Source organism: Lynx canadensis, chromosome E2 (assembly GCF_007474595.2).
Source record: "Lynx canadensis isolate LIC74 chromosome E2, mLynCan4.pri.v2, whole genome shotgun sequence".
Taxonomy (NCBI): Eukaryota; Metazoa; Chordata; class Mammalia; order Carnivora; family Felidae; genus Lynx; species Lynx canadensis.
The window spans coordinates 55,910,641-55,936,642 of record NC_044317.1 but is presented as its reverse complement, the minus strand read 5'-3'; the positions used below and the strand labels follow the sequence as shown (position 1 = coordinate 55,936,642).

At 40.7% G+C, this 26,002-nt stretch overlaps 1 protein-coding gene across 1 annotated transcript; it reads left to right on the top strand.

Annotated features, from left to right (window-relative positions):
- The first annotated feature begins 576 nt into the window (after positions 1-576).
- LOC115503217 (zinc finger protein 677-like) lies at positions 577-21,551 on the top strand. The gene is made up of 4 exons (XM_032591340.1): positions 577-691; positions 3,053-3,117; positions 12,607-12,733; positions 17,922-21,551. The coding sequence occupies exons 2-4, from the start codon at positions 3,103-3,105 to the stop codon at positions 20,216-20,218; spliced, it is 2,439 nt and encodes an 812-aa protein (XP_032447231.1). The 5' UTR covers positions 577-691; positions 3,053-3,102; the 3' UTR covers positions 20,219-21,551.
- Positions 21,552-26,002: the final 4,451 nt, after the last annotated feature.

The following is a 26,002-nucleotide window of genomic DNA, read 5'->3' as shown; positions in this document are numbered from 1 at the left end:
GAGATCAGGACCAGAACCAAAGTCAGAGGCTTAACCTACTGAGCCACACAGGCGCCCCCCGCCCCCCAGAACAGTTGTGCGTGTCGCATTCTAGCGTCCATCACCGACACTGACCACCCCGGCTTTTACTTCATTAAACAAGGAGCTGTCGCTCTCCGGGTCTCAGTCGACCCACGAGGACCCCGGGCGCCAGGTCCCCACACTGCTCCGCCTCCCCCCTAGAGCGCATGTCCACCGCTCTCTAAAAACTTTTCCCCCCCCCCCCCCCCAACCCGCCCCCCCCCCCCCCAAAATTGCTTCCCCGGGCACCGGGCTCAACTTGTGAAATACCGCCGCTCCCAACAGAAGCGGCCCACCCTTCCCTGAGGTTGCACCCAGCCTGGCTCGAAACGACACCAGCGGGATCGGACGGAATCCAAAAGCGGAACCCGAAACCGCGCGGCCGGAAGAGAAAACAGACCCGCAGACGCTAGGAGGAGAGTGGTGCGCTGGACCCGCCCCACCGGATGTGTCCTGGACACGCCCCGGCACCGCCCCGCGACGCACGCGCGTGCGCCATTTTCTGCAGCCCCGGAAGCTGATCCAGCAGGGCAACGTGCGCTGTGGGTTGGGTGAGTCTCCATTTTTCTGGTTCGCACCAGCGGTTGCGCTGCTCAGTGCCCGGCTCCACCCCAGGTTCCGGGGTCGCCTGGTAAGGTAAAATTCTTGAACCGTCTTCTCCCTTTCATCTCTCGCGGCCTGGCTCTAGGACGTTCCGAGTCCTTTCTCTCGGGGCGGGTCCCGGGGGTCTGTGGTCGTTTTCGGTTAAAATCGCTCCGAGGCAGGTTCGGGCCAAGCCGTTCTGCCTGTGGCCCTTGCAGACCTCGATATCCTTGCCGGTCACTTTCCTGCTCAGAACCTTTCTCTGACTGCCGAGTGTCCCCCGTGCCCCCAACCCCATACTGCGTCGGGCACAGTCGTCACTAGGGAGGTGGGTGCAGGCCGTTGGCCGCAGGGTGGCCGTCCGTCAGGGTGTGGACGGAGCTGGCGGGGAAGGACGCAGAAATCTGCGGAGTTAGAGGGTCATCAGAAAGCGTGGGGAGAAAAACCGGCGGGGATTGAAACAGGCTGCCGCGGAATAGGGTGAAACTGTCTGTTGGAGGAGGAATAGCGACGGAGGGAAACGGAAATGGACAAAAGCACTGAAGAGAAACAAGGACACAGACTTATACAGAGAAGAAAACGCGTAGGGGTCACAGACAAGGCACAGACCCAAACCCTAGTGAAGAACCGAGGTTATTAAGTTGTGAAGTACCGACTTGAAGTTTTATGACCTCGTTAATCTAACATTTGGTGAATTGTTTCAGTTGTGGAGAAGAGATCGAGAGTTGTGAAACCTGGTGTTTGAGGCACCTGCACTTTCTAAGCCTTGCATCAGAAGATAATGCCATTGCAACCCCTACTCATCCAGGGGGAATAGAACTGTCCGTTAAAGGGGACTTTCTGTAACCACATGGTGCTTTTACGATGGCCATTATTAACAATACTGTTTGCCTCTCCCCGTTTTTTTCGTGGCTCATGGCATTCTTTTCTGAATTTGATGTATCCTCACACTTGTTGTGACTTTAATCTCAGATTCCACTGGAGAGCTTTTCAATTTCCAAATTATTTTCTCTTGTAATTTTATTGTTCAGAGTATGAGTTTTCTATGCTTTCTACTCTACCATATGTTGCAAGGATTCTTTGATGTCTGTTAAAGAACTTTATGGTATTTCATTACACATCCGTTAAGGATGTTGGTAACCTTTTAACACTCGAAACCTAGTTTAGTGTGCGAATTTAATAATTCAACAGTTCTCTTCTTGCGTTAAGGCAGTTTATAAATTGTCAAGCTTTGAGCTGAGTTCTCCAGCTAAGTAGATGATCGCCTCAAGTCACCTCTGTCTTCTCTGTACAGATGTTGAAGGGTGGTCTTGATTGATGTGGAACTTGGTTCCAGCAGAGCTCATCCATTCATAATACAGAGAGTGTTCAGACCTCGTGCCCACAGGTGACCCTTTTTCATGTTTTCCAGGACCAGTAACTATTTGTAATTTCATATAGCTTTTCTGGAAAAGAGGAATTAAATGCTTGGGCTTGCTTAAACCCATAAAAGAGAAGCTTCTCTCCTTCAGGAACATGAAAGGTAATCTGGAATTAGGACAAGGCCTTTCTACTTCAAGCTGTCCAGGCCAACCTTTTCAGAGATTTCTTACACCCACTTCTGCTCATTCAACTGAGACTTCTTCAGGGTAACCTGGCAAATTAACTCCCCCTGTAACCCCCGATGGACCCACCTGTAACAGGAGACAATAGACCAAGAATTCTGAACCTGAGTTAATAAGATGTGAAATGATTTTCAAACCTAGGTGCGTCTTTGGTAGTGTTCTGGGAGAGAGTGTGCAGTTATAGTGGGAGTTCACAATGTGACCCAGTTCCAAAAATATCGAAAGCCACTGGGAAAGAAGCAGGAGCATAGCTCAGAGACAGGGACGTGCCTCTGTCACCTCCACCCTCTCTGTGTATCCTGGCTAAATCTTAAAATTTGATTGTGTCATCTTTTGACATTAAGCCCTCTTACAGGCTTCCGGTCAGCATCAGGACAAAGATCTAAACTTCTCAGTATGGCTTCCAGGGAGCTCTGGAGCTGGGTGGCCCTTAAGAGTTGGTCCATATTGATGGCATGGACAGGCTTCTGTGTCCTGCATCTTCCATTCCTTGGATACGGGCTACTTAGGGAGGAGCCAAGAACTTGAATGAGCCCATTGCCTTTGGCCAAGTGCCAGGTAGACAAGACAATGCAGTTGCAGTGGAGTGTGTAAGTTTGAGCGGTAGGGGAGGCCTTCGTGAAGAAGTGGGTAAAAAATGCACTTTTTGGCCTCCACATAGGACCTTATTGTCTCCGCATCCCTCCTGTTGCAGTGGGCAGCAAAGGCCTTTTTCCCATGGCATGTTTCTCCCCATGTGTATATTATGGCAGAGAATGGGGTTATGTTGATTCTGAAAATTAAACAACATCCTTTTTGTCACACAGTATAACCTTACTTGAGAAAGAAGACCAGAAGAAGGGGGAAAAAAGAAGGAATGGCTCTTTTCCAGGTAAAATCCCATTTTTTGTTGATTTTTCTTCCTAAAATGTCACTTTGGACTTGTTAATCTTGTCTGTCTGTGAGGTGTCCTGCCTGAGTTGTTTACTCACACCCAGGGCTTTCCCAATCTCCCCTCCTCTCCATGCGTATTTCATCTTACTGTGACCAAGTGACGCGGAACTTAGGAAGAGGCACCTGTTAGGTGGTCATCCTGGGAATGTTGTTCTATACAGGCTAGGACTGGAGATAGGGAGTTAGCTCTTTGGTCTCTTCAGGAAGGATTCTTCAGAGATCCCTCCCGGATCCTTTTTCAGCTCATATAAACCAGGATTAAAGAGATTATGTATGTATTTAAGTCATGTATTAACGTGCAAAAGTAGCTGAGGAACCCTGGAAAACGAGAGTGATGGAAATTTACTTCATCCGGTTTTACAAATGCATTTTGATGTTAAACCAGGGACTCATTGTGCTTCTGACTCCACGATATTAATACTTTGGAATAGAATAGAAAGTTGAAAGTAGGAATGAGAAGTAGAGAGGGTGTCTTGGTTTATTAACATAATTGGTTTTCAAATGTAGAACCAACTTACATGTCAAACAGTGTCACAGACGATGAGACTGGAGTTCTCTCTTGTCCAGAAAAGAGCAGATGCAGAATGGAATATGAGAAAGGGTGATGTCCGCAAGGAGACGGGAGCCCCCAACAGGGGTATTGTCTCAGTATTGATTGACCTCACAAGATATTACGAGGTACACGTGAAGAAAACAAGATCTTACACACATGAACGTGGAGAAAACCGTCAGACAGGAATCATTAATTTGTGTGTGTAGGAAGCAGAGGGTCTGGGAGGCAAGTGGAGTGTGTGACCAAAGTACATTAGTAGATTGGCGTCAGATGGAAAGGAATTTCCTGCAGGTGCTGTAAGAAGTTACTCGTGATCCCATTACAATATCTCGCTAGCTAACTTCGGACGCGTTCGCCCCATGGTGGGAGATTTTCGCCCTAAGCTTTTCTCTAGCTAATGACTTTACCTTGGGTGCTTTTGTCCCGTGGTGGCAGCTTTCTGCCCGAAGCTTTCTAACCTGTTTGTGGAAGTCTAAGGGATCTTGAACCTATTTCCCCCTGGCTCCCCATTTTGGTTTTTTTCATCTTAAGTTTGCGTGTGAGGACAGTCATGATGGCTACCTGATCCGTATTTTGCTGTCTGGAGGTTTGGAGAGTGATTCTGCAATGGCATAAAAGGAGACATCGTATAAGTATTCCACTTCACAGAATTACAATAGAGGATTAGCACCTTTTGTCCTTTCCTATAAATTGGATGGCAGCCATAAGGGCTTTTAGGCGTGCCATTATTTGTTTGTAGAAGTTTGGCTTATTAGCTCTTCGATAAGGTTGACCATAACTGGGTTAAGTTACATGTGCAGTTTCATAGTGTGCTGAAGACTAATTTGAGCAATGGTAGCAAGAGGCTATAACGCTTACTATGGCTTGGATCCCCATGATTAAGAGGCCTATGAAACGCCTTTGCCTGCTTCATACCAGTGGTGGAGATCATTGCCATCAGATGCAGATCAGGTGTGTAGGCAATACCACTGCGTTGTAAGAGGAAGTGGGCCTGGTTCGACAGGCGTTTAGGCTTCCCTCATGTTATATGAGGAGCTAGGAATTGCATTTGTGGAGCGACTTCAGGATGAGGAACAGTGAAGTGGTTTCTTCCATCCTGAAAATGGAGCGGTGGTCGTTCATTCTGAGCCATTCTCTGGAAGTCCCGGTTGATGGGAAGGTGTTCTGGGGGTCTCCCCCATGCTATAATACGGCTTCACCAACCAAGAGGGAATCCCCAGAGGTCCAGAATCTGAAAGAATACAAGCATATTCTCAGACCCAAGTGAGAAGTTTGAACTGGCACCATAGGTGAGAGGGTTTATGGAATTTAGGAAAATGGAGCTTAGCTGCGTTAGTCCTTGAGGGTCAAGAATTGAAAACGTAAGAGTGATCATAGTGTGATCGAGGAGAAGTTGAGCTTGTAATGTAGATAACCATGGGTAATTCTGCCTTTTTGTTGTTTTTAACATATTTTTTAATGTGCTCATTCTACAATTGCTTGTCCTTGTGGATTGTAGGGAATTTTAATTTTATCTGCCATTTCCTTCTTCTTTGTTTCCCACATTGTTCCCCCCTGAAAATTTTGACTCTTAAAATCTTCAAGGTTGCTGAGGGTGGATGGTCTTCTCTTCTGTAACTTCTTCTTGCTGAATAGGGTCATAGAGAGTCCATCCCTAGGGGCAACATTGGTAAGTTGGGGTAGGTATAGCAGAGTTAGGAAAAGGAAAGACAGTTCAGGGGAAATAGCCTCCTTGAGCATAAAGGATTATCTGTCTACTGGAAGTGATAGCGGTGAGGAAGTCTTCCAACAGGAGTCACAAAACTGTGACAAAAAAGACACAAAAATGGACATGATTAAAAGATCTAATGGAGGTGAGAAGGAAATTCAGTTACTTCTGTGGCACATAACACTTCAGTTGTCAGAATATCAAGTGATGACCTTATGCCAAAAAATATTAAAACTAGGAATTACATATAATCTCTATAATAGGTATAGCATGTACTCAAATGTAACCTAAGGATTATTATTTGTTTGGCAGTGCTTCCAGAGTAATTTAACTTACTAAAGAAGCCTAATCAGTCAAAAAGACTTCATTTACAATTTAAATCTTTGAAAATTTGTTAGTAAAATACTCAGAAAGTTGTAATCCACCAAGTGTGTTTACCATCAGACCCCGATATCCTCACTTTCCCTGCAATAAGAATCTGAAAGCAGATGAGCCTTACTTAGGAATCAGTGATTTAGCATCCCATCCTATTTAGAAAAGGCCTAGAAGTCCCAGCAAATTCAATCCCAATTTATCATGCACGGAAAACTTTTCGAGTTACTAAAGCCTTTGAAAGCTAGTGTAACAATGACTCATGAAACCTGTGAGACCAAGTTTCCAGTTACTTTAAGTTGTAACATGAGCTTATTTGACCTTTGATTAACAGGTCTATTTCAAACCAACAAACTTACATTCGGGTCCCCCTAAGACAGTTTGTTCCCCATGGTTAATTTTTACCTGAAACACTGGTGAGGAAATCTGAAGTGGATGATCTTGGCTCGTTGACATATCAGAGACCATGTTTAAGGATTGGGAAAGGTTTCTATAGGTCATAATATGGCTGAATTTTGGGTAGACCCCGGTGTAGTGTATAATATATGCTCCCAGTTTTTTCAAGTTTTCCAAGGGCAAGATGGAGTTTTCCCGTGGTGTTTGTAAACATAGTAAGGGCATTCTTAATAGGTAGTTGCAAAGGAGTGAGGATGTCTTCAGAGGGAATCTTTTGTTCCTTTGACAGGTCAGATATTTCCCATTGACAAATGGTATAGTTGGCATTCTCAGGATGTAGGGGTGCTGAAGGGGCTGGCTGACAATAAGGAGGTTTAGGTTCCGTGGAAAAAGTTTTTATTTACTTTGAGTGCGTCTATATGTTCATAAACATCATCCTCACATAAGGGGAGAGTGTTTTTCAGAACAATAGATCACGTAAGAATAACTCAGGCAGAACATTGGCGCCTTCCATATGTCATGCTTTTAGTGTTTTACCTATTCATTCCCAAGTGTCTAAGTGAAAGGTTCCTTGCTTAGGAGACCAAGGACAGTGTTGCTGGATAATCATTAATAATTTAAGGAGTGCTCTATGAATGTGTTTTTTCTGTTCTAGGGGTAGAGAGTCTCCCATAATAATTCTCTCAAAAGTTCAGTGGCAGTGAATCCCCATAGGTTCGGTTTCTCTTACTTCATCAGGAGAGATTGTAGTCCCGTGCATTTTTCTATTTTTGGAGCTCTAGTTGTTACACAGCTTTCCGCATCCTTGAGTAATGTTGGCTTCGTAGCCATGTCACCTTCCAGCCTTGTCGGCCCTTAGCCACAATGGGTTCTCCCACATGGCCTTCTTAGCCACATCCCCTGCTGACACATCCACTTCTTAGTCACGCTGGCTTTTCTTCTAATCATGTTGACTTCTCGTCGCCTTCTATCACGTGGACGTCTGTCACCTCGGCTTTTATCATGTCGACCTCTATCCTGTCGGGGTCACCATCTGGTGAAGACTAGGAGCCTGGAGTTCTCTCTTGCCCAGTAAGAGAGCAGATGCAGATGGAATACGATAGAGGGTACTGCCTGGGAGAAGACAACAGTCCCCAACATGGGTTTCATCTTGTATTTATTGAGCTCTCAAGATACTACATACGTTGGGAGCATGAATAAAAGAAGATCTTACACATGTGAACATGGAGAAAGCCATCAGACGGGAATCATTAACTTGTGTGTGTAGGAAGCAGAGGGTATTGGGGGCAAGTGGAGTTTGTGATCAAAGTACATTAGTAGATTGGGGTCAGATGGAAAGTAATTTCCTGCCGGTGATGTAACAAGTTGCTCGGTATTCCATTACAATATTTCCGTAACGAATCTCGGGTGATTTTGCCCCTTGGTGGCAGCCCTCTGCCATAAGCTTTCGTAACTTATTTAGGTAAGTATAAGTGATTCTAGAACCTATTTCCCCCCATAACAGTAAATGTTTTATAAATTATTGGTAGCACATCCATCTCATAAAGACCATGGTGTTCTTTTAGGAACTCTCACACGTTGCACATCTTTTAAAGAAAAATGTGAATAATTTAGCCAGACATAGGAGCAGAACTTTCATCACAGAGGATGGTGCTCAGTTTTAATTTTACATAATATTATTAAATTCTTTTCATTATTTTTGTGTGTATGTATTAAACTTCAGTAGTACAGATTTTTGCAGTTCAGTTCCACACACTAATACATTTTTGAAACTAAGAAGTAAAAACATGTTCTTCCCTGTCATATCTTTCACCATCACTGATTTTCTTCATTAAGAACCGATGTTCTCTTTCGTACATATTTTCCAAACGTGCGTTTATATATTGTAGCATAAGTTTAGAATATATTCTTCTGTAAGTGTATAATCCTATTTCATTCTGCAAATTGATATCTTTACATGCCATATGACTTGAAGTCGTTTTCATGAAAGTCAGCAAGAGATTACTGCTTTTTTGGATCCTCATGGGAGCATTCTCTAAATGAAGATACATGGGTCCTTTACAACTCCTTACTGTTTCAAAGAATGCCACGGTGGCTGCTTCTGAGCAGGCCAACTTCACTACAGACTTCTAAAGATGTTTTAAGATTGTACATCTTTTAAGCATGATTACCCGGTTGATGATGGTCTTTCTGAGGAGGCACAGACATTCCACTTAGTAAATAAAGATTTTAAATCAACCGTCTTGACCATCCTCAGCTAAAGGAAAACGTGGAAGAGAACTAAGAAGTAGGAAAACAATGTTTCGACAAATAGAAAATATCAGTAAAGAGATAGAAATTATAGCAAAAGGATGGAATAGAAATGCTGGAGTTAAAGTATAAACACCAGAATTGAAAATTCACTAGAGGGTTCATCAGCAGATGGACAAAAAGAGTAAAGAATCAGTGAACTTAAACAGAGGTTAACTGAAATTGTCAAGTGTGAGGAGGAGAGAGGGGAATAAAGCTGAATAAAAGGGAATAAAAGAAGAAAAATGGCCAGAGGCAAAGAAACCTTTGGGACACTATAACTAATACTCCTATAAACGTAATAGGAGTTCTAAGAAGGAAGGGCAGAAAGAATAATTGAAGAAAGGAGCTGAAAACTTCCCAAATTTATCAAAGAGAACCTACACGCCCAAAAAACTCAATGAACTTCAACTAAGTCCAATGCATGGAGATCCCTGGCAGTCACATAATCAGTCAAGTTTTATAAGACAAAGAATGTGGAACGTAGCAAGACAGAAACAACTTCTCATGTACAGGGATTCTGAATAAAATTAATGGTCTGTTTCTCATTAGAAACTGTGGAGGTCAGGAATCCGTCTCCTTTGGTATTAAAAGATTGAAAAATTAAAAAAAAAAAAAAAGCCGTATCAGGAATTCCTTACGAGGCAAACTATACTACAAAATTGATAGTGAAGTTGAGATTCCTAGATGAACAAATGCTGAGGGGGTCACACTTACAGACTTAGACTATAGGAAATGCCACGTGGAGTTCTTCAGGCTGAAATGGATAGAAACTAGCAGTACCTCAAAGCCATAGGAACAAGTAACGCTAGTAAAGGTAATTACATAAGTAAATATAAAAGCTAATTATTGTGTTTGTTTTGTAACCCATTTTTTCCTACATGTCTAAAGAGATAGATGAGTAAAACAATCAGAAAAATCTGCTCTTGAGTGTATGCAACATCTGTTCATATCTTTTATGAAGTAGTTTTTGACAGCAGCATAAAGGGAGAATGTGTAACAGCAGTTGTTTGTATGGCATTAAAGCTAAGTTAGCATCAACTGAAATTCAAATATTAGTGGTTTAATATGTAAGCTGTAATCCCCAGGATAACCACTCAGAATATAACCTGAAAACATACAGAAAAATAAATAGACCATCAAAATGGTATGCACGCACAGACACCCGAAGAAGGAAGGAATTATGTAACAAAATATTAGCCATACAAACAGCAGATGTTAGAAGTAATTCTTCTCAGTAACAACTTGAAAAGTACCTAAATTAAACTCTTCAATAAAAGAGAAAGGAATTTTTAAAAATGGTTCCACTGTATGTCTACATACAGCTCACTTTATTTTTCAAAGTATTTATTGATTGTGAGAGAGCGTGAGTGGGAGAGGGGCAGAGAGAGAGAGAAATTCAAGCAGGCTCTGCAGTGTCAGTGCAGAGACCATTGCTGGGTTCGGTCTCACAAACTGTGAGATCATAACCTGAGCTGAAATTGAGAGTCAGATGCTTATGCAACTGAGCCCCCCAGGCACTCCGAGGCTCACTTTAGATATACAAATAGGTTGAAAGTTGAAGGATAGAAAAAGATATTTATGTGGATAGTAATGAACCCTAGCTGGGTAGCTATACAGGTTTCAGACCAAATGGGCTTGAAGGTGTAAAATTGTTACCAAGCATGTTGAGACTCATTGTATATTGAAAAAAGGGCAAATCATCGAGGAAGATAAAACAACTATAAATAATAGGTACATAACAACAAAGCCCCCAAGCATTTGAAGCAAACATTGGGGAGATTGTTCTACTATACTAGTTGGAGCACTCAATGCTCCCTATTTAATAGTTGATAGAAAAACCAGACATCAGTAATAAAGCAGTGAGCAACACTGTAAACCAGCAAGGCTCAGCAGACATACACAGAACAGTGCATCCTGCAAAAACTCAAAAATTAGGGGTAGAAGGGAACTGGCTTAGTCTGAAAAAGCTTATTACTAAATTTCCCTGGCTAACCTTATATTCGCTGGTGAACACCTGAAAACATCCCTTAATGCTGAGAACAAAACAAGCATGCCCCATGTTGCCACTCCAACTGAGCACTCTACTGGAAGTTCTAACCAGAGAAATTACAGAAGAAAAATAAATAAAATGTGTCAAAATGGGAAAAGAAATCAAATTATGTTTACTCATAGTATACATGATCTCCTCTTTAGAAATAAAGAATACTCATTCCTAGAGTGAATTTACTGAAGTTACAGAATACAATATCAACACTCAAAATTCAGTTGCATTTCTGTACACTAGCAGTCAACAAAGGGAAAGTAAGTCAACACTTCCATTTACAAGAGCAAGACATCAAATGGGAATAAATTTAATTGAGTTTGAAGTTGTATACAGAGTGAAAACTACAAATGTTGGTGAGGGAAATTAAAACCTAAGTAAATGTCAAGATATCTTGTGTTTCTGCCTTGGAAGACTGTAAAACGGAGAGCTCCCCAGAGTAACATAAAGAGTAATGCAGTCCTTGGCAAAACCTCAACAGTGTTTCTTGCTATATTGGGAATTGTGATTCTCAAACTCATATTGAATTGGTATGGACACTACATAACCAAACTAAATGTGAGAAGGAACAAAATTGGAGGACCTAAATTTCCCAACATCAATACTAATATAGTTATGTGAAGTAATCAAAAGCATAATTGCACCAGAGGCTAGAAATATTGATCAAAACAATAGAACTGAGCATCCACAAGTAAACGCACACATCTTCAGTCCATTCCTTTTTTTACAAGTGTGCTGAAAACAGACACTGGAAAAATAAAAGTCTCTTAAATGGTACTGACACATTTAGATATCTGTGTGAGAATGAAATTGAAACTGCCTTGTGCCATGTAAGGAAATGAATTCAGATTTAATCAAAGACTAAGTGTAAGAGCCTAAACTATAAAAGTCTCACGTGAAAACATAGGGGGTAAGTCTTCATCACCTTCAGGTTGGCAGTGGATTTTTACACATGATCCCAAAAAAAAAGAGAACCAGACAAAGTAGATAAATCGGTCATCATCTCAATTATTTATGTCTGTTCACTGGAGGACATTATCACCTAAGTGGAACAATCTAGCAAATGGGAGGAAATAATTTGCCAACACATATCTACTAAGCATCTACAACCCAGAATATGTGAAGAACTTATACAACTCAAAACCAACATACAAAGAACCCAACTTGAACAATGGTCACAGGATTTTAATAGACATTTCTCCATAGAAGATACACGAACCCAGCACATGAAGAGATGTTCAATGAAAGTAGTCATTGTTAAAATGTAAAATCAAAACCATAGTGAGCTATCGTTTCACATCCACTAGGATGACTATTGTGAAACAAAAATAAAGATGTGCAGAAATTCGAATCATGACACGTTGCTGTAAAAATATAGGTACTGTGGAAAAGAGTGTGACAGAGTCTGAAAAAATTAAACCATGTGCCCCAGTAATTCCACTCCTAGGTATATAACCAAAAGAATTGAAAACAGGCATCCAAACACTTAACTTCTACTGGAACTTAGTAATTAATATTAGCCAAAGGTAGTAACAAACAAATGCTTTACAGTAGTTGAATGAATATGGTCTACTCCTGCAATGGAATATTCTGCAGCCAGAAGAAAGGAAATGGACCACTGATACATACTATATCATGGATGAACCCCAAAGATGATTCTGTGTGAAAGAAGGCAGACGCAAAAGGCCACATATTTGATCCTTTTCCTTATATATGAAACGATCCAAGATCGGTGAATCCACAGAGAAAAGCATTAGTGGTTGCCAGGGACTGGGCAATAGGAAGCACCTGTTAATGGGTAAAGTCTTTCCTATGGGGCTGATAAAAAAGTTTTGGATCTAGACAGAGGTGATGTTTGTGCAATATTTGAGTGCAATAATTGCCCCCTAATGGTATTTTAAAGTGGCTAATTTTATGTTCACTGTAACTCACTCAAAATTATCTTACACGGATCAAAGAACACTCACTCCAGTCAAGTCAGTCTTTACACATCTGTGCTTCTCTTGTCTTTGGTCAAATAAGAACATGTTCCCTGTCCATTTGGTGAAATGTGTTTTCCTTTCAGGGACGGTTGACCTTCAGGGATGTGGCCATAGAGTTCTCTCAGGAGGAGTGGGAGTGCCTGGACCCCGCTCAGAGGGCCTTGTACAGGGACGTGATGTTGGAGAACTACAGGAACCTGGTCTCCGTGGGTGAGGATAACTTCCCTCCAGAAGTCGGTACTTTTTATGTCTGTGCTGTGCATTTTCTAATGAGAACCCTGTTTTGATCATAAGAGTTCCAATTCCTTGTTCTTAAGGGAGTGATTGCAGCTGTTTTGATTGAGAGTGAAAAGGGTTCATAATGTGGCAAATGGACTCTAACTTCCCTTTCCTTCAGAAGTTCTGCATTCCTGCTTGTTTAGGTGGTTGCAGAACTTAGCAGTCAGAAAAGCCTAAGGGAGGGAACTGGTGATGAGGAGCCTTGGGTGTTCTGTGTAAGTGAAGAATCTCTAAATTCTACTCCTGAAACCAGCATTACATTCTCTGTTAACTAACTAGAATCTAAGTAACAATCTCGGAGTTGGGGAATAGGATCTAAAACCCTTATATTCTTAGCAAAGTCCAAGTTTGCTGACATCTTGAAAGATAAGGCTCAGAGAGAAAAACAGTATTTAAAGTAGGAGGGAAAAAAGGAAACCTTGTGGTGAATTTATTTAAATCTCTGATTCTGTGGTCTTACCCTTGTGCCTTTGGTTAAGTGGTTCTTGGAAAAAACCCAGATGTCTGCACACCTAAAATAATCCTTAAGCACACAGGCACTCATTTGAGTAATTTTTGAAATATGTTTCTACACCACTTAAAATGAATATCCTTTCTTGTTTGCTGAACCAAGAGCAGGGAATTTGTTCTGGAAGAGCCAAGCAGATCATGTTCTGTTTTTCTTGATAAACGAAAATCTGTTCTTGAGCTGAATATCATCTCTGTTTTGGAAAAAGAGAAAGAGACTTGGATAGTGGAAAGTGAAATGAAGACAGGGGAACATCCACATAGTGGGCAATGTATTGGGGTGTGAGCACAAGTGAGAGCTCGGATGAGCAGAGAGGAAGCTGCTCCAGTAAATATCGTTTGGGAAGAATCTGTGAGAAAATACAAGTTTATTTCTTAGGAACTTTCAAAGGAAATCCGCCTCCACACCCCAAACATTTCTCAATCTGTTAAATGTGTAGAAATTTAAACTTCCACTATAACACCTACAACCCTGTTACCTAGCCCCTCCGACCATACTGGTGCCGTGGTTTGAGAGGGACTGGGATTGCTGTCCCTACGGAGTCTTTTCTCTGATCCCTCTTGGTTCTCATTCCATACAGGTCAGAGGTGAGGCCTTTGTAGTGCAGACCCCAGGATGTATTCACTTTGCATTTCCACTTTGTATCCTTGGAGAACTTCTCAGGAGACATAAAAATTATAGCATCTGTCTAATAAAGTAGATAAAAGTCTGTGTCTTTCCTCGGCCATCCTGGCTTCTGAAGATCACTGCCTTGTGCATAAATTGGGCATAAGTCACGATGTGGATAATTCCAAAAGTGAAAAATCCAGAAGTAGATGTAGTGTAAATACAGCTCAGTTTGGTGATATCTCTAGTTTGTTTTTCTGTAGGAAAAACATGTATCATTCTACAGATGTTTATTGCATTCCTGGTATACTGTAACTACCATATTGATTTTTTTGGTTTTGTTTGTTTGTTTTAAGAACTCAAGAGGCAGCAACAATTTTTGATTTTAAGTAATTTCTACAACCAGAGTGGGGTTTGAACTCAACTGCAAAGTCAAGGGTTGCATGGTGTACTGACTGAGCCAGACAGGCAGCCCTCTTTTTTGTTTATTAACCTTTTGATCACCTTCACCCATTTCTGCTCACCACCAATATGTTCTCTGTATCTAATGGGTTTTTGTTTCTTTAAGATTGCACACATAGGAGCAATCATACTGTAGTGGTCTTTGACTCATTCCACATAGCATATTGTCCTCAAGGTCCATCTCTGTTGTCACAAATGGCAAGATTGTATTCTGCTTAGTGGCTAGATAATATTGTGTTGTATATACACATCTTTATCCATTCACCCATCAACGGACACTTAGATTGTGTTCGTATCTCAGCTGTTATACATAGTGCTGCAGTGAACATCAGAACGCTTCTGTCTTTTCGAGTTAGTATTTTTGTTGTCTTCAGATAAATACCCAGTAGAATTGGTGGATCACACAGTAGTTCTCTTGGCTATACCTGATTCTCCACCCTGTTGACAACACGTGTTGTTTCTTGTCTTTTTACTAACTGCCATTCTAATACTAGGTGTGAAGCGATATTGTGGTTTTGATTTGCATTTCCCTGATGATGAATGACGTTGAGCACCTTTTCATGGTCCTGTTGGCCATCTCTAAGTCTTTGGAAAATGTCTATTCAGATCTTGTGCCCATTTCTTAAATTGGGTTATTTGAGCATGCTTTAGGAATGTTTTAGATTACCAGTCCATTGTCGGATACATGATCTGCTAATAGTTTCTCCCGTTCAGTAGGCTGCCTTTTCATTTTGTTGAAAAAGTGTTCCTTTGCTGTGTAGACATGTTTCAGTTTGATATAATTCCAAATATTTTTGCTTTTGTTGTTTTTTCTTTTGGTGTTGAGAGTCAAAAAACAAAAGCAAAAGTCATTGCCTAGACATGTTTCAAGAAGTTCATTACCCCCTAACTTTTCTTTTTAAAAATTTTTTTTTTCTTTCAACGTTTTTATTTATTTTTGGGACAGAGAGAGACAGAGCATGAACGGGGGAGGGGCAGAGAGAGAGGGATACACAGAATCGGAAACAGGCTCCAGGCTCCGAGCTATCAGCCCAGAGCCCAACACGGGGCTCGAACCCACAGACCGTGAGATCGTGACCTGGCTGAAGTCGTTCGCTTAACCGACTGCGCCACCCAGGCGCCCCCCCCTAACTTTTCTTAATAGGTGTTTTATTATTTCAGGTCTTAGGTTTAAGTCTTTAATCCATTCTTAGTTAACTTTTGTGTATGGTGTCAGATAGTGGTCCAGTTTCATGCCTTTGCCTCTGGCTGTCCCGTTTTCCCAAACCATCAATTGTGCTTTCCCCTTTTGTATAGTCATGTCTCCTTTATTGTAAATTAAGTGACCATGTGTGTAGGTTTATTTCTGGGCTGTATTCTGTTCTGTTGATCTATTTGTGTATTTTTATGCTAATACCATACTGTTTTAATTACCACAGCTTTGTAGTCAGGGGGTTTGAAATCAGGGAATGTGATGCCTCCAGCTTCGTACTTTGTTGTCAAGATGCTTTGGCCATTCAGGATCTTTAGTGGCTCCATAGAAATTTTAGGATTTTTCACTTTTGTGGGTATGTTTTCATGTGAACAGAAATTTTTCACTTATTTGTATGAATACCAAAGAGTGGGACTGCTAGGTTGTATTTAAGGGTATGTTTAGTTTTGTAAGAAAGTGCAAACTGTTCCAAAGAGGAGTACCATTTTGCATTCCCCCCAGCAATGAATGAGAGTTCTTATGGCTCCACATTCTCACTAGTATTTGGTGTTAGTGTTGTGGATTTTGGCCATTCTCATAAATGTGCAGTGATACCTAATTATTACAACAGATATTTTCCTCGATTAAAGTTATGACTTTTCTTTAATGTTTGTTTACTTTTGAGAGAGAGAGAGGAGGGAGGGAGGGAGCATGAGCGAGGTAAGGGCAGAGAGAGAGACACAGAATCCGAAACAGGCTTCAGGCTCTGAGCTATCAGCACAGAGCGTGTTGCGGGCTTTTGAAGTCCTAAGCCTGCAATCATGACCTGAGTCGATGTCAGACACTTAACTGACTGAGCCCCCCAACTGATGCTGTGGTATTCTTTAAGAATTTGTGGTATCTTGAAAACATATTTTTTAAGTTCCTGTTTAGTCCCAGAAATATCATTAACCTGATTTGCCATAGGTTTTTCTGTAATGATACATTATGTTGGGGTGCTTGGGTGGCTCAGACAGTTAAGGATCTGACTCTTGATATTGACTCAGGTCATGAAGTCACAGTATGTGAGTTTGAGCCCCGCATTGCACAATGTGCTTACAAGCTGGAGACCTCGGGAATTTCCCCCTCCCCCCTCCCCCACCCCTCCCCCTTTTGCAAGCTCGCTCCCTCTAAGCAACAACCTTAAAAAGCATTCTAGTACATGTCTCCTGGAACATGTATACATTATGTAATTCTCTTGAGTATATACCTAGAAGTGGAATTCATGGGATAGTTTGATAATTTTTAGAGCAAATACTGAAATAGATACAACTGTACAGTCTTCCTATAACCCTGTCTCCCTATTGAATGTTTTCCACCTTTGCTTCATGCCCATAGTTGCGTTCCTACAGAATGTGTCTGTATTATACCTTTTGCTGAATGTGTTTTCTTTTTCCCCAAGGTCCTGCATTAAACTTACACCACAATCATATTCCCATAGATGTGCAAGCACAAGCACTGTCCCCACATGGTCAGTTACTTCTTATGCTTCATTCTTGCTTTTCTGAATCCAAGTCCTGGCCTTTCCTCAGATGTTTCATTGAGCTAAACAAACCATCCTCGTATATCCTGGTATATTAATTTTGATCAACAAAGCACCTCAGTTTACACAGCACCTGACTCCCCTGTCCCCTGTACTGCAGAAGGATCCCTATTCATACAGGGGAACATGCGTATGAATTGCTCAGGACAGCAGCTTGATCTGGTGGTTAATTATACTGTGTGTTTAATAACGTGTGAACATAGGTTGAGAGAAAGAAGATATTTAAAGACTCTGTATGTTACAACCTACATATTGATAGATCTAGGAGGTTAAGTTAATAAGTAACCATAGTTACACAAACTAGTAGTCCCTGGGATTCTAAAGCAGTTTTTCTTGGAGACATAAAAACAGGATTTACATTCCATAAGGAACACATACTAGGAGGAATGAAAGATTCGTTGAGCATCACTGAAATATGAGATATTGGGTTCAGGTAAACACATTTTTATAAAGACTAAGATTTAAGGAAGATAGACATCTCTATGATTTTCATGCACAGTTATAAAATAACCAGTGTGTAGATGGGCTCTGTAATCATGAAGTGTCATTTAATTATCCAGTTATGTGTCCAAAAAATATGGATAATGTAAAATGTTTTTTGAAAAATTACCTTAAAATCAGAGAAATTGTTAATATGGAAAACGTTATAAAAAGAGAACTCAAAAACATTGTATATGACAAAAGTGTTTGAAGACCATTGTTGACTAACTTCCTTTATTTACTATAATTATTTAGGTGTGTAATTATTGAATTTAGTATAAAATATTTACCTTCCGACTCTATTTGATAGGAAGCCTTTCCACTGGATTTGCACTCATGGAATTGTCACCAGGGGAGGACATTTATAAAGAAGTATTTTACCATTTAGTGATATTGGAGAGAAATGAAAGCCATGGCATCAAGGATTTTGGTCTCAAGGAAGTCTGGGAAAATAGGCATGAGTTTGAAAATCGGTGGGGAGATGATGCAAGAAATTACAAAGACGTGCCTTTGACGCATAAGAAAAATCTCACTTGTAGGAAAGATCAGCCACTTAATCAGCCCTCAGTTACTCTTCCTGAAAAGCAGAGTGTTTCTGTGAGAAAAAATACCTACCAGTATGTCATGAATAATGAACCATTCATCAGGACTTTGTTACAACAGGACAGTAACATAAGTGGTTCTGGAAACCAGTATATAAACTGCTTGGAAAATAGAATTGGATTAAGTTTGCAGGCACACCTGGGTGAACTCCAGAGGTTTCACAGTGAGGAGAAAATGTATGAATGTAATCCAACTGAGAAGTCTGTCAGCAATGGTTCCTCAGTCTCACCACTTGAAAGAATTCCCAGGGCCCAAAACATTTGGAATAAATCTAGGAAGATTTTTCATTTGTTACCTGCACAGGCCAGGAGAGCATGCACTAGACAAAAATCTTATCAATGTACTGACTGTGGGAAGGATTTTAGCAAAACCTCAAACCTCATGAGCGATGAGGGTATTCTTTCTGGACAGAGACCTTACAGATGTAATGCATGCAGCAAAGCCTTTGCTGAGCGTTCAAGCCTTACCCAAGATAAAATCCATAGTGGAGAGAAACCTTACAAATGTAGTGAGTATGGCAAAGGTTTTAAGCAGTGCTCACACCTCTTTAGACATCAGAGTACACATCCTGGAGAAAAACCACACATATGTGATGTGTGTGGCAAGGCTTTTATCAGAAGCTGTAGGCTTAATCAACATCGGAAGATTCACACAGGAGAAAAACCTTATTCATGTAGTAAATGTGATAAGGCTTTTCGCACGCGTTCTCACCTCTCGGGTCATGAGAGAACTCATACTGGAGAGAAACCTTACAAATGTACTGAGTGTGGCAAAGCCTTTACCGATGGTTCACATCTTAGTCAACATAGAAAAATCCATACTGGAGAGAAACCGTACAAATGTAATGAGTGTGCCAAAGCGTTTACCCAATCTGGAAACCTTACTAGGCATCAGAAAATACACACTGGTGAGAAACCACACAAATGTAATGTGTGTGACAAGGCTTTTATCCAAAGTTCAAGCCTTATAGCACATCAGAGAATTCATACAAGACAAAGACCTTATAAATGTAATAAATGTGATAAGGCTTTTATCAAACATTCACAGCTTTGCGGACATGAGAGAACTCATACTGGAGAGAAACCTTACAAATGTAATGAGTGTGGTAAAGAGTTTACCCAGTATTCACGCCTCTCTACTCATCAGAGAGTCCATACAGGAGAGAAACTATATAAATGTAACATATGTGGCAAGGTCCATAGTCAAAATTCAAACCTTGCAAATCATCAGGATATGTATACTGGAGAGAAACCTTACAAAGTCAATGAGTGTGCCAAAGCGTTTTCCCAATTTGGAAACCTTACTAAGCAGCAGAAAATACACACTGGGGAGAAACCACACAAATGTAATATGTGTGACAAGGCTTTTATCCAAAGTTCAAGACTTATGGCACATCAGAGAATTCATACAGGAGAAAAGCTTAATAAATGTACTAAATGTGATAAGGCTTTTATCAAACGTTCAGAACTTTTGCGTCATGAGAGAACTCATACTGGAGAGAAACCTTACAAATGTATTGATTGTGGCAAGGCCTTTTCATGTAGTTCACATCTTACTCAGCATAAGAAAATCCATACTGGAGAGAAACCGTACAAATGTATTGATTGTGGCAAAGCCTTTGCAATGCGTACACGTCTGACACAGCATAAGAGAATCCATACAGGAGAGAAACCTTACAAATGTAATGAATGTGGTAAGGCTTTTACCCAACGTTCACACCTTTGGAGTCATGAGAAAATTCATACTGGTGACAAACCTCACAAATGTAATCAGTGTGGCAAAGCCTTTACCCAGCCTTCAAAACTCACTAGACATCAGAAAGCCCATACCGGAAAGAAAACATGTAAATGTAACATATGTGGCAAGTTCTATACTACAAATTCAAACTTTGCAAATCATCAGAGAATCCATACTGTTGAGAAACCTTATAAATGTAACGAGTGTGACAAAGCGTTTACCCAATTTCAAAGCCTTACTTATCAACAGAAAATACACACTGGCTAGCAACCACCCAAATGTGATGTGTAACAAGGCTTTTATCCAAATGTCAAGCCTTTTGTCATTTCAGAGAATCCATACAGGTGAAAATCCTTGTAAATGTACTAACTGTTGTAAAGTTTTTAGCACAAGTTCAAACCTTTTTGGTCATGAGAGTACTCATACTGGAGACAAACCTTACAAATGTAGTGAGTGTCACAAAACCTTACTGAGTGCTCAAATCTTACTCAACATAAAAAAAAAATCAGTACTAGGGAGAAACTTTACTAATGTAATGAGTGTGTCAAAGCGTTTACCCCATTGGGCAACCTTGCTAAGCATCAGAAAATATACACTGGCATAAACCACTCAAATGTAATGTGTGTAACAAGGCTTTTATCCAGTGTTCAAGCATTATGGAAGATCAGAGAATTCATTCTGGAGGAAAACCTTTTAAATGTAATAAATGTGGTGAGGCTTTTATCAAATGTTCTCACCTTTGGGGTCATGATGGAACTCATACTGGATAGAAACCGTACAAATGTATTCAGTGTGGAAAAGCCTTTATGGAGCGTTCACATCTTACTCAATGTGAACCTAATATGTGTGGCAGTGCTTTTATTCAAAGCTCAAGCTTTGGGAAGCATCAAAGAACTCGTAGGAGAAATAAACAAATGAGCAAGTGTTCAAGACTTGCTCAGTATCAGATTTCACCATGGAGAGGAACCATATGAAACTAACATAAGTGGGAAAGCTTGTAACCAGGGTTCATACCTCACCTGATAGAATAGAAGCCTCTGAAAGAAAGCACACACTAGGAATGTATGACAAGGCTTATCTAAAGCTTCTTATACTTTGGGGAATGTAATTTCTTCTAGAGAGAACCCTTACAAATAAAATGAGTGTCATCTGGGTTATAAAAAGTGTACAAGTTGGGGATGGGTTAAAACAGGTGAATGGAGTTAAGAGGCACAGACTTCCATTGATAAAAAAACAAAATATACAACTTTGTGCTTTGTGGTCTAGAAAGAATTCACATAACATGGAAACCATATAAATGTGTCAAAGTCTTTACGTCAGCATACACCAAAGAATTCTTACTGGACAGGAACATTAAAGAGTAATGAAGGCGATAACTTCGCCAATTCTTCAATGGACTACAATTTAAAACTTCATGCTAGGGGGACCTCGGTTTGCTTTGACAGTTAACCAATCTTAGGTGTTAAATTCCAGAAAATAAAAAGTATTTAAAACTCATGAGATGATGTGTGTCAATGGAATAAGTATATATGTGGAAAGACCTAATCATATTCCGTGAAATCTTTTTATAAAGATTTTATTGTCAGGGCGCCTGGGTGGCTCAGTTGGTTAAGCAACTGACTTCGGCTCAGGTCATGGTCTCACAGTTTGTGTTCAAGCCCCATGTCGGGCTCTGTGCTGACAGCTCAGAGCCTGGAGCCTACTTCAGATTCTGTGTCTCCCCATCTCTCTACCCCTGCCCTGCTCACCCTCTGTGACTCTCTGTCTCTCAATAATAAATAAATGTTAAAAAAATTTTTTTTCAAAGATTTTATTTTCCTCTGTACATCCAACATGGGGCTCACACTCAGAACCCCAAGAGCAAGAGTAACGTGCTCTTTTGACTGAGCTAGCCAGGTACCCGTATAACTTTTTTACTTAATTATTTTAGGTTTCTTGACACTGAATTATCATTGATGACTTGTAACCTCAAGTTTGGACTCCACTGATGTTATACTTTAATTTTATGCATTTCATTTGTCAAGCGTAGTGGTGGTCTGAGAGATAGCATTGGTAAGGTGAAGGGAACCTCTTTCATTGGGGGTGCTTAGCCATACGTACATACCCTGGAAAAGCTAGGATTCTAAGCTTAAGATAAAGTGTACTATACATTTGGAAGCATAGGGAGTGGCAAGGAATAAACCTAACACTGATATATAAATTGTCATGTTTTCTGAGGTCATGGACCCTTCTCTGGATTTGATGGTATGATTGAGTTCCTTTGTTGATTATCATAGGAGAGAATTACTCTGTCAGATAGATGATCATGAAATAGTAGGTTGGGACATGGAGAAAGAGATTTTATTTTTTTTTTAATTTTTTTTAACATTTATTTATTTTTGAGACAGAGAGCATGAATAGGGGAGGGTCAGAGAGAGAGGGAGACACAGAATCTGAAACAGGCTCCAGGCTCTGAGCTGTCAACACAGAGCCCGACGCGGGGCTCGAACCCACAGACCGCAAGATCATGACCTGAGCCGAAGTCGGACGCCTAACGGACTGAGCCACCCAGGTGCCCCGAGAAATAGATTTTCATGTGAGAACTATGGGTTACTTGGGATAGCATTTGTACTAGAGAAAATAGAGGGGGGATGATGGTCTGTCTATGTTTTGAAAGGTAATGACTGTTGTATATCACAGATGAGTAAAAACTAGTCTTAATTTTGGAAACTGAAGAGAAAATTTTAGAGCATTTAAAGGAACCAAAGTAGGCGTGCTTGGGTGGCTCACTGTTGGGTGACTGACTCAATTTCGGCTGAGGGTCATGGGGTTGACCTCTGTACTGGGCTCTCTGCTGAGTGTAGAGCCTGCTTGCTGTTCTCATTCTTTCTCTGTCTCTCCCTGTCTCTCTGTCTGTCTCGCCTACTTGTGCTCTAAAAATAATAATAAAAACTAAACTCAAATGTAATATGCTTGAGAAAGACTCAATTTTGGCCACTTAAACTGCATTTTGATACCATTTTGTTTGGGATACCCTATTTCTCATTTTTGGGTCATTTATTTCATAATGAACACTAATAATACATCCTTAGGGTTTGTGGTTGAATGTCATGTATAACAATGTCATTTCATGTTAGATTTAAACATACAGTTTTGGAAGTATATATTCATAAGTTGTATTTGAGAGTTACCTACCCAACGTATATCCCATAGTATTTTTGTGGCTCTAATGAAAATACTATTGCAATGCAATTTCAGACTCTCACCCTCTACCACCGGCCTCCCCATTCATGAATATACACCATATGATTCTGTTTCTCCCTGTCTTTTGTGCTGAAATGTGACCCATGGTTTGCACCTTTACATTAAATGAAATTAGAAAAATGGCAAGCATATGAAAAGTATTAGGAACTAAGAGAAAATGTGAGAAGGAGAAAAGTAACACAATCTTTATTTTGTGCTATAGTGCTCAGAGAATAATTTGAAAAGATAAATTGTAATGACTTTAGCCTCAAGAATGAACATTATACAATGTTATTTGAAAACTAGAAATCTACATTTACCCTCTAAAACACTTTTTGCTCGTTTGCATTTGTGCTTACTCCACTGGAACAGGATGTTCACATGTCAAGAATGATGGCTGCATGCAGCTAAGTGTTAGGAGGAAGTTGAGTATCTGATGATGCTTTCTTGGGAGCCCAGGATAGATTTCTCAAGTTCTGAAAATGGCTAGGGAGAACAGGGAGTAGTGAACTACTTTGTTATGATGCATAATGTGCAGCGTCAGGTTGATGATACTCATTGACACTCTGAACTTACACCTACTGCCAAAGGAAAGGCTTGTCTGCCTTCATTATTAGCTTTTCCTGCCCAGATGGGCAGAATAGTAAGAGGTTGTAATGAAGCTTCACAGGTATCATTAGTCGGGTATCAAAAGTACAGTCAGATCCTGTAATACAAAACTGAAGTTTACTGACTTGCTTGGGAAAGACCACAGTCTTCCTCGTGCCAACTAATACCTTCTTCTTTCTGATGCATTCATAGCCCCAGCACACAGTATGATTGTGGAAAATGGTTGTGAAATACTGTTTATTTCAGTTACTGAAGATATTTTTAGACTTGTGATGTCACAATTCTTCTATAAAGATTTGGTCTAATATTAAAAACATTCAGACATGATAGAATATTCTCAGCTACAAACCTTCTGTAGATGTTTCACTTTAACGGACAATGGAAAGAATGGAATCTCAAAATCATTCCTTCCATTTTGCTACCAAGACACTAGAAGCAGGGACTGCCTGGGTCGCTGTCGGTTAAGCATCCAACTCTTGATTTTGGCTCAGGTTGTGATCTCATGGATCATGGGATTGAGCCCTGGGTCAGTTTCAACACTGAGCATGGAAAAATAAACAAAATTTAAGAAGCTTTTTAAAAAAGGTACTAGCATCAGAAGCTCTGTATTGAAACTTGGCAAATTAGTGTCAAATTCAGGTAAATAAAATTAACAAATTTCAAAGGAAATAAATGTGTAAGTTAGAAGACACTAAGGACTAATAACTTTTCACTCATTTGGAATACCTACAATACTGGTCATGGGTTGCATGTGATACTATACACTCAGGATAAAATCTGTGATGAAATCGGTCTTATCCACAGTTATCCTTCACTACCTTTTCAGTATTATTGAGTACGTATTTTTTGTTTTAATTTTTTAACATTCATTTATTTTTTTAAATTTTTTTTTCAACGTTTATTTATTTTTGGGACAGAGAGAGACAGAGCATGAACGGGGGAGGGGCAGAGAGAGAGGGAGACACAGAATCGGAAACAGGCTCCAGGCTCTGAGCCATCAGCCCAGAGCCTGACGCGGGGCTCGAACTCCCGGACCGCGAGATCGTGACCTGGCTGAAGTCGGACACTTAACCGACTGCGCCACCCAGGCGCCCCTACATTCATTTATTTTTGAGAGACAGAGCACAAGTGGGAGAGGAGCAGAGAGAGAAGGAGACACAGAATCCTAAGCAGCCTCCAGACTCTGAGCTGTCAGTGCAGAGCCCGACACGGGGCTCGAACTCACAAACTGTGAGAAATGACTGGAGCCAAAGTCAGATGCTTAACCGAATGAGCCACCCAGATGTCCCAGTTATGGGGTATATTTAAATTTGGTCTGCAAAATATTTTCTTTACGATCTTTTACTTTCTGTTGTTTAGTCATGAATATGAAATTTGAAAATTCCCCAATACCCTTATTTTAATTTATTCATTTATCTATTTTACAGTGAGGGTGCACGCTAGTAGGGGACAGGGGCAGAGGGAGAGGGAGAGAATCTTACGCAGGCTCCACAATCAGTGCAGAGCCTACCCAGGTCTCTATCCCACAACCCTGGGATGTTGGCCTGAGCCCAAATCAAGAGGCAGATGCTCAAGTGACTGAGCCACCCAGTCATCCCCCTAAGACCCTTATCAAAATTGAATTACAATGTGTAGCTGATTGGGATGAACCTCCTGGGATTATTTCCATGTAAATGAGACAAAACCTAATAAAGAAAAGGCCTTTGCCCCTTACCATTCATCCTTCTTGGTCCTACAGCAGCCATCCTGCTGTAAGGAGAGAGTGCTGAGTGCTAAGGGAGGTGGAGCAGGCAGAGGACTGCCCAAGGGACCCGTCCCATCCCAACCTGCATCTCTGGGCTTCCTGTTATGTGAGAATGATAGACCACCTAGTTGTTTCAGCCACTGATTTCCAGGAGGTCTGTCCCTCACAAATAAGAACTGTCCGACCTGACCAATAAGATTAATATTTGTATTGAGAGTAGAATGGAGCAAGTGAGAGGGAATCTTGAATTTAACATTTTGTAGCTGAGAAGATCTACAAAAGGCATCATCCTTCACAGATGGGTTAGAGCTGTTTGGCACGTGCTGCCTAAAACTCACAAGATGAACCAAACAAAATACAGCTTGAAAATTTAGGAGGAATGTGCAGAATGCTGGGATAGAAAGTTACAGGAGTAAAGAATTTGGTGCCACAAATGAAATTACATGTTTACTGGAGCATGTGAACTATTAGTCTCT

Excerpts from the sequence above, each read along its gene's own strand:
- LOC115503217 (XM_032591340.1), top strand. Across the intron at positions 12,734-17,921 it reads CAGGAACCTGGTCTCCGTGG|GAAGCCTTTCCACTGGATTT; the intron begins GTGAGGATAACT and ends TCTATTTGATAG.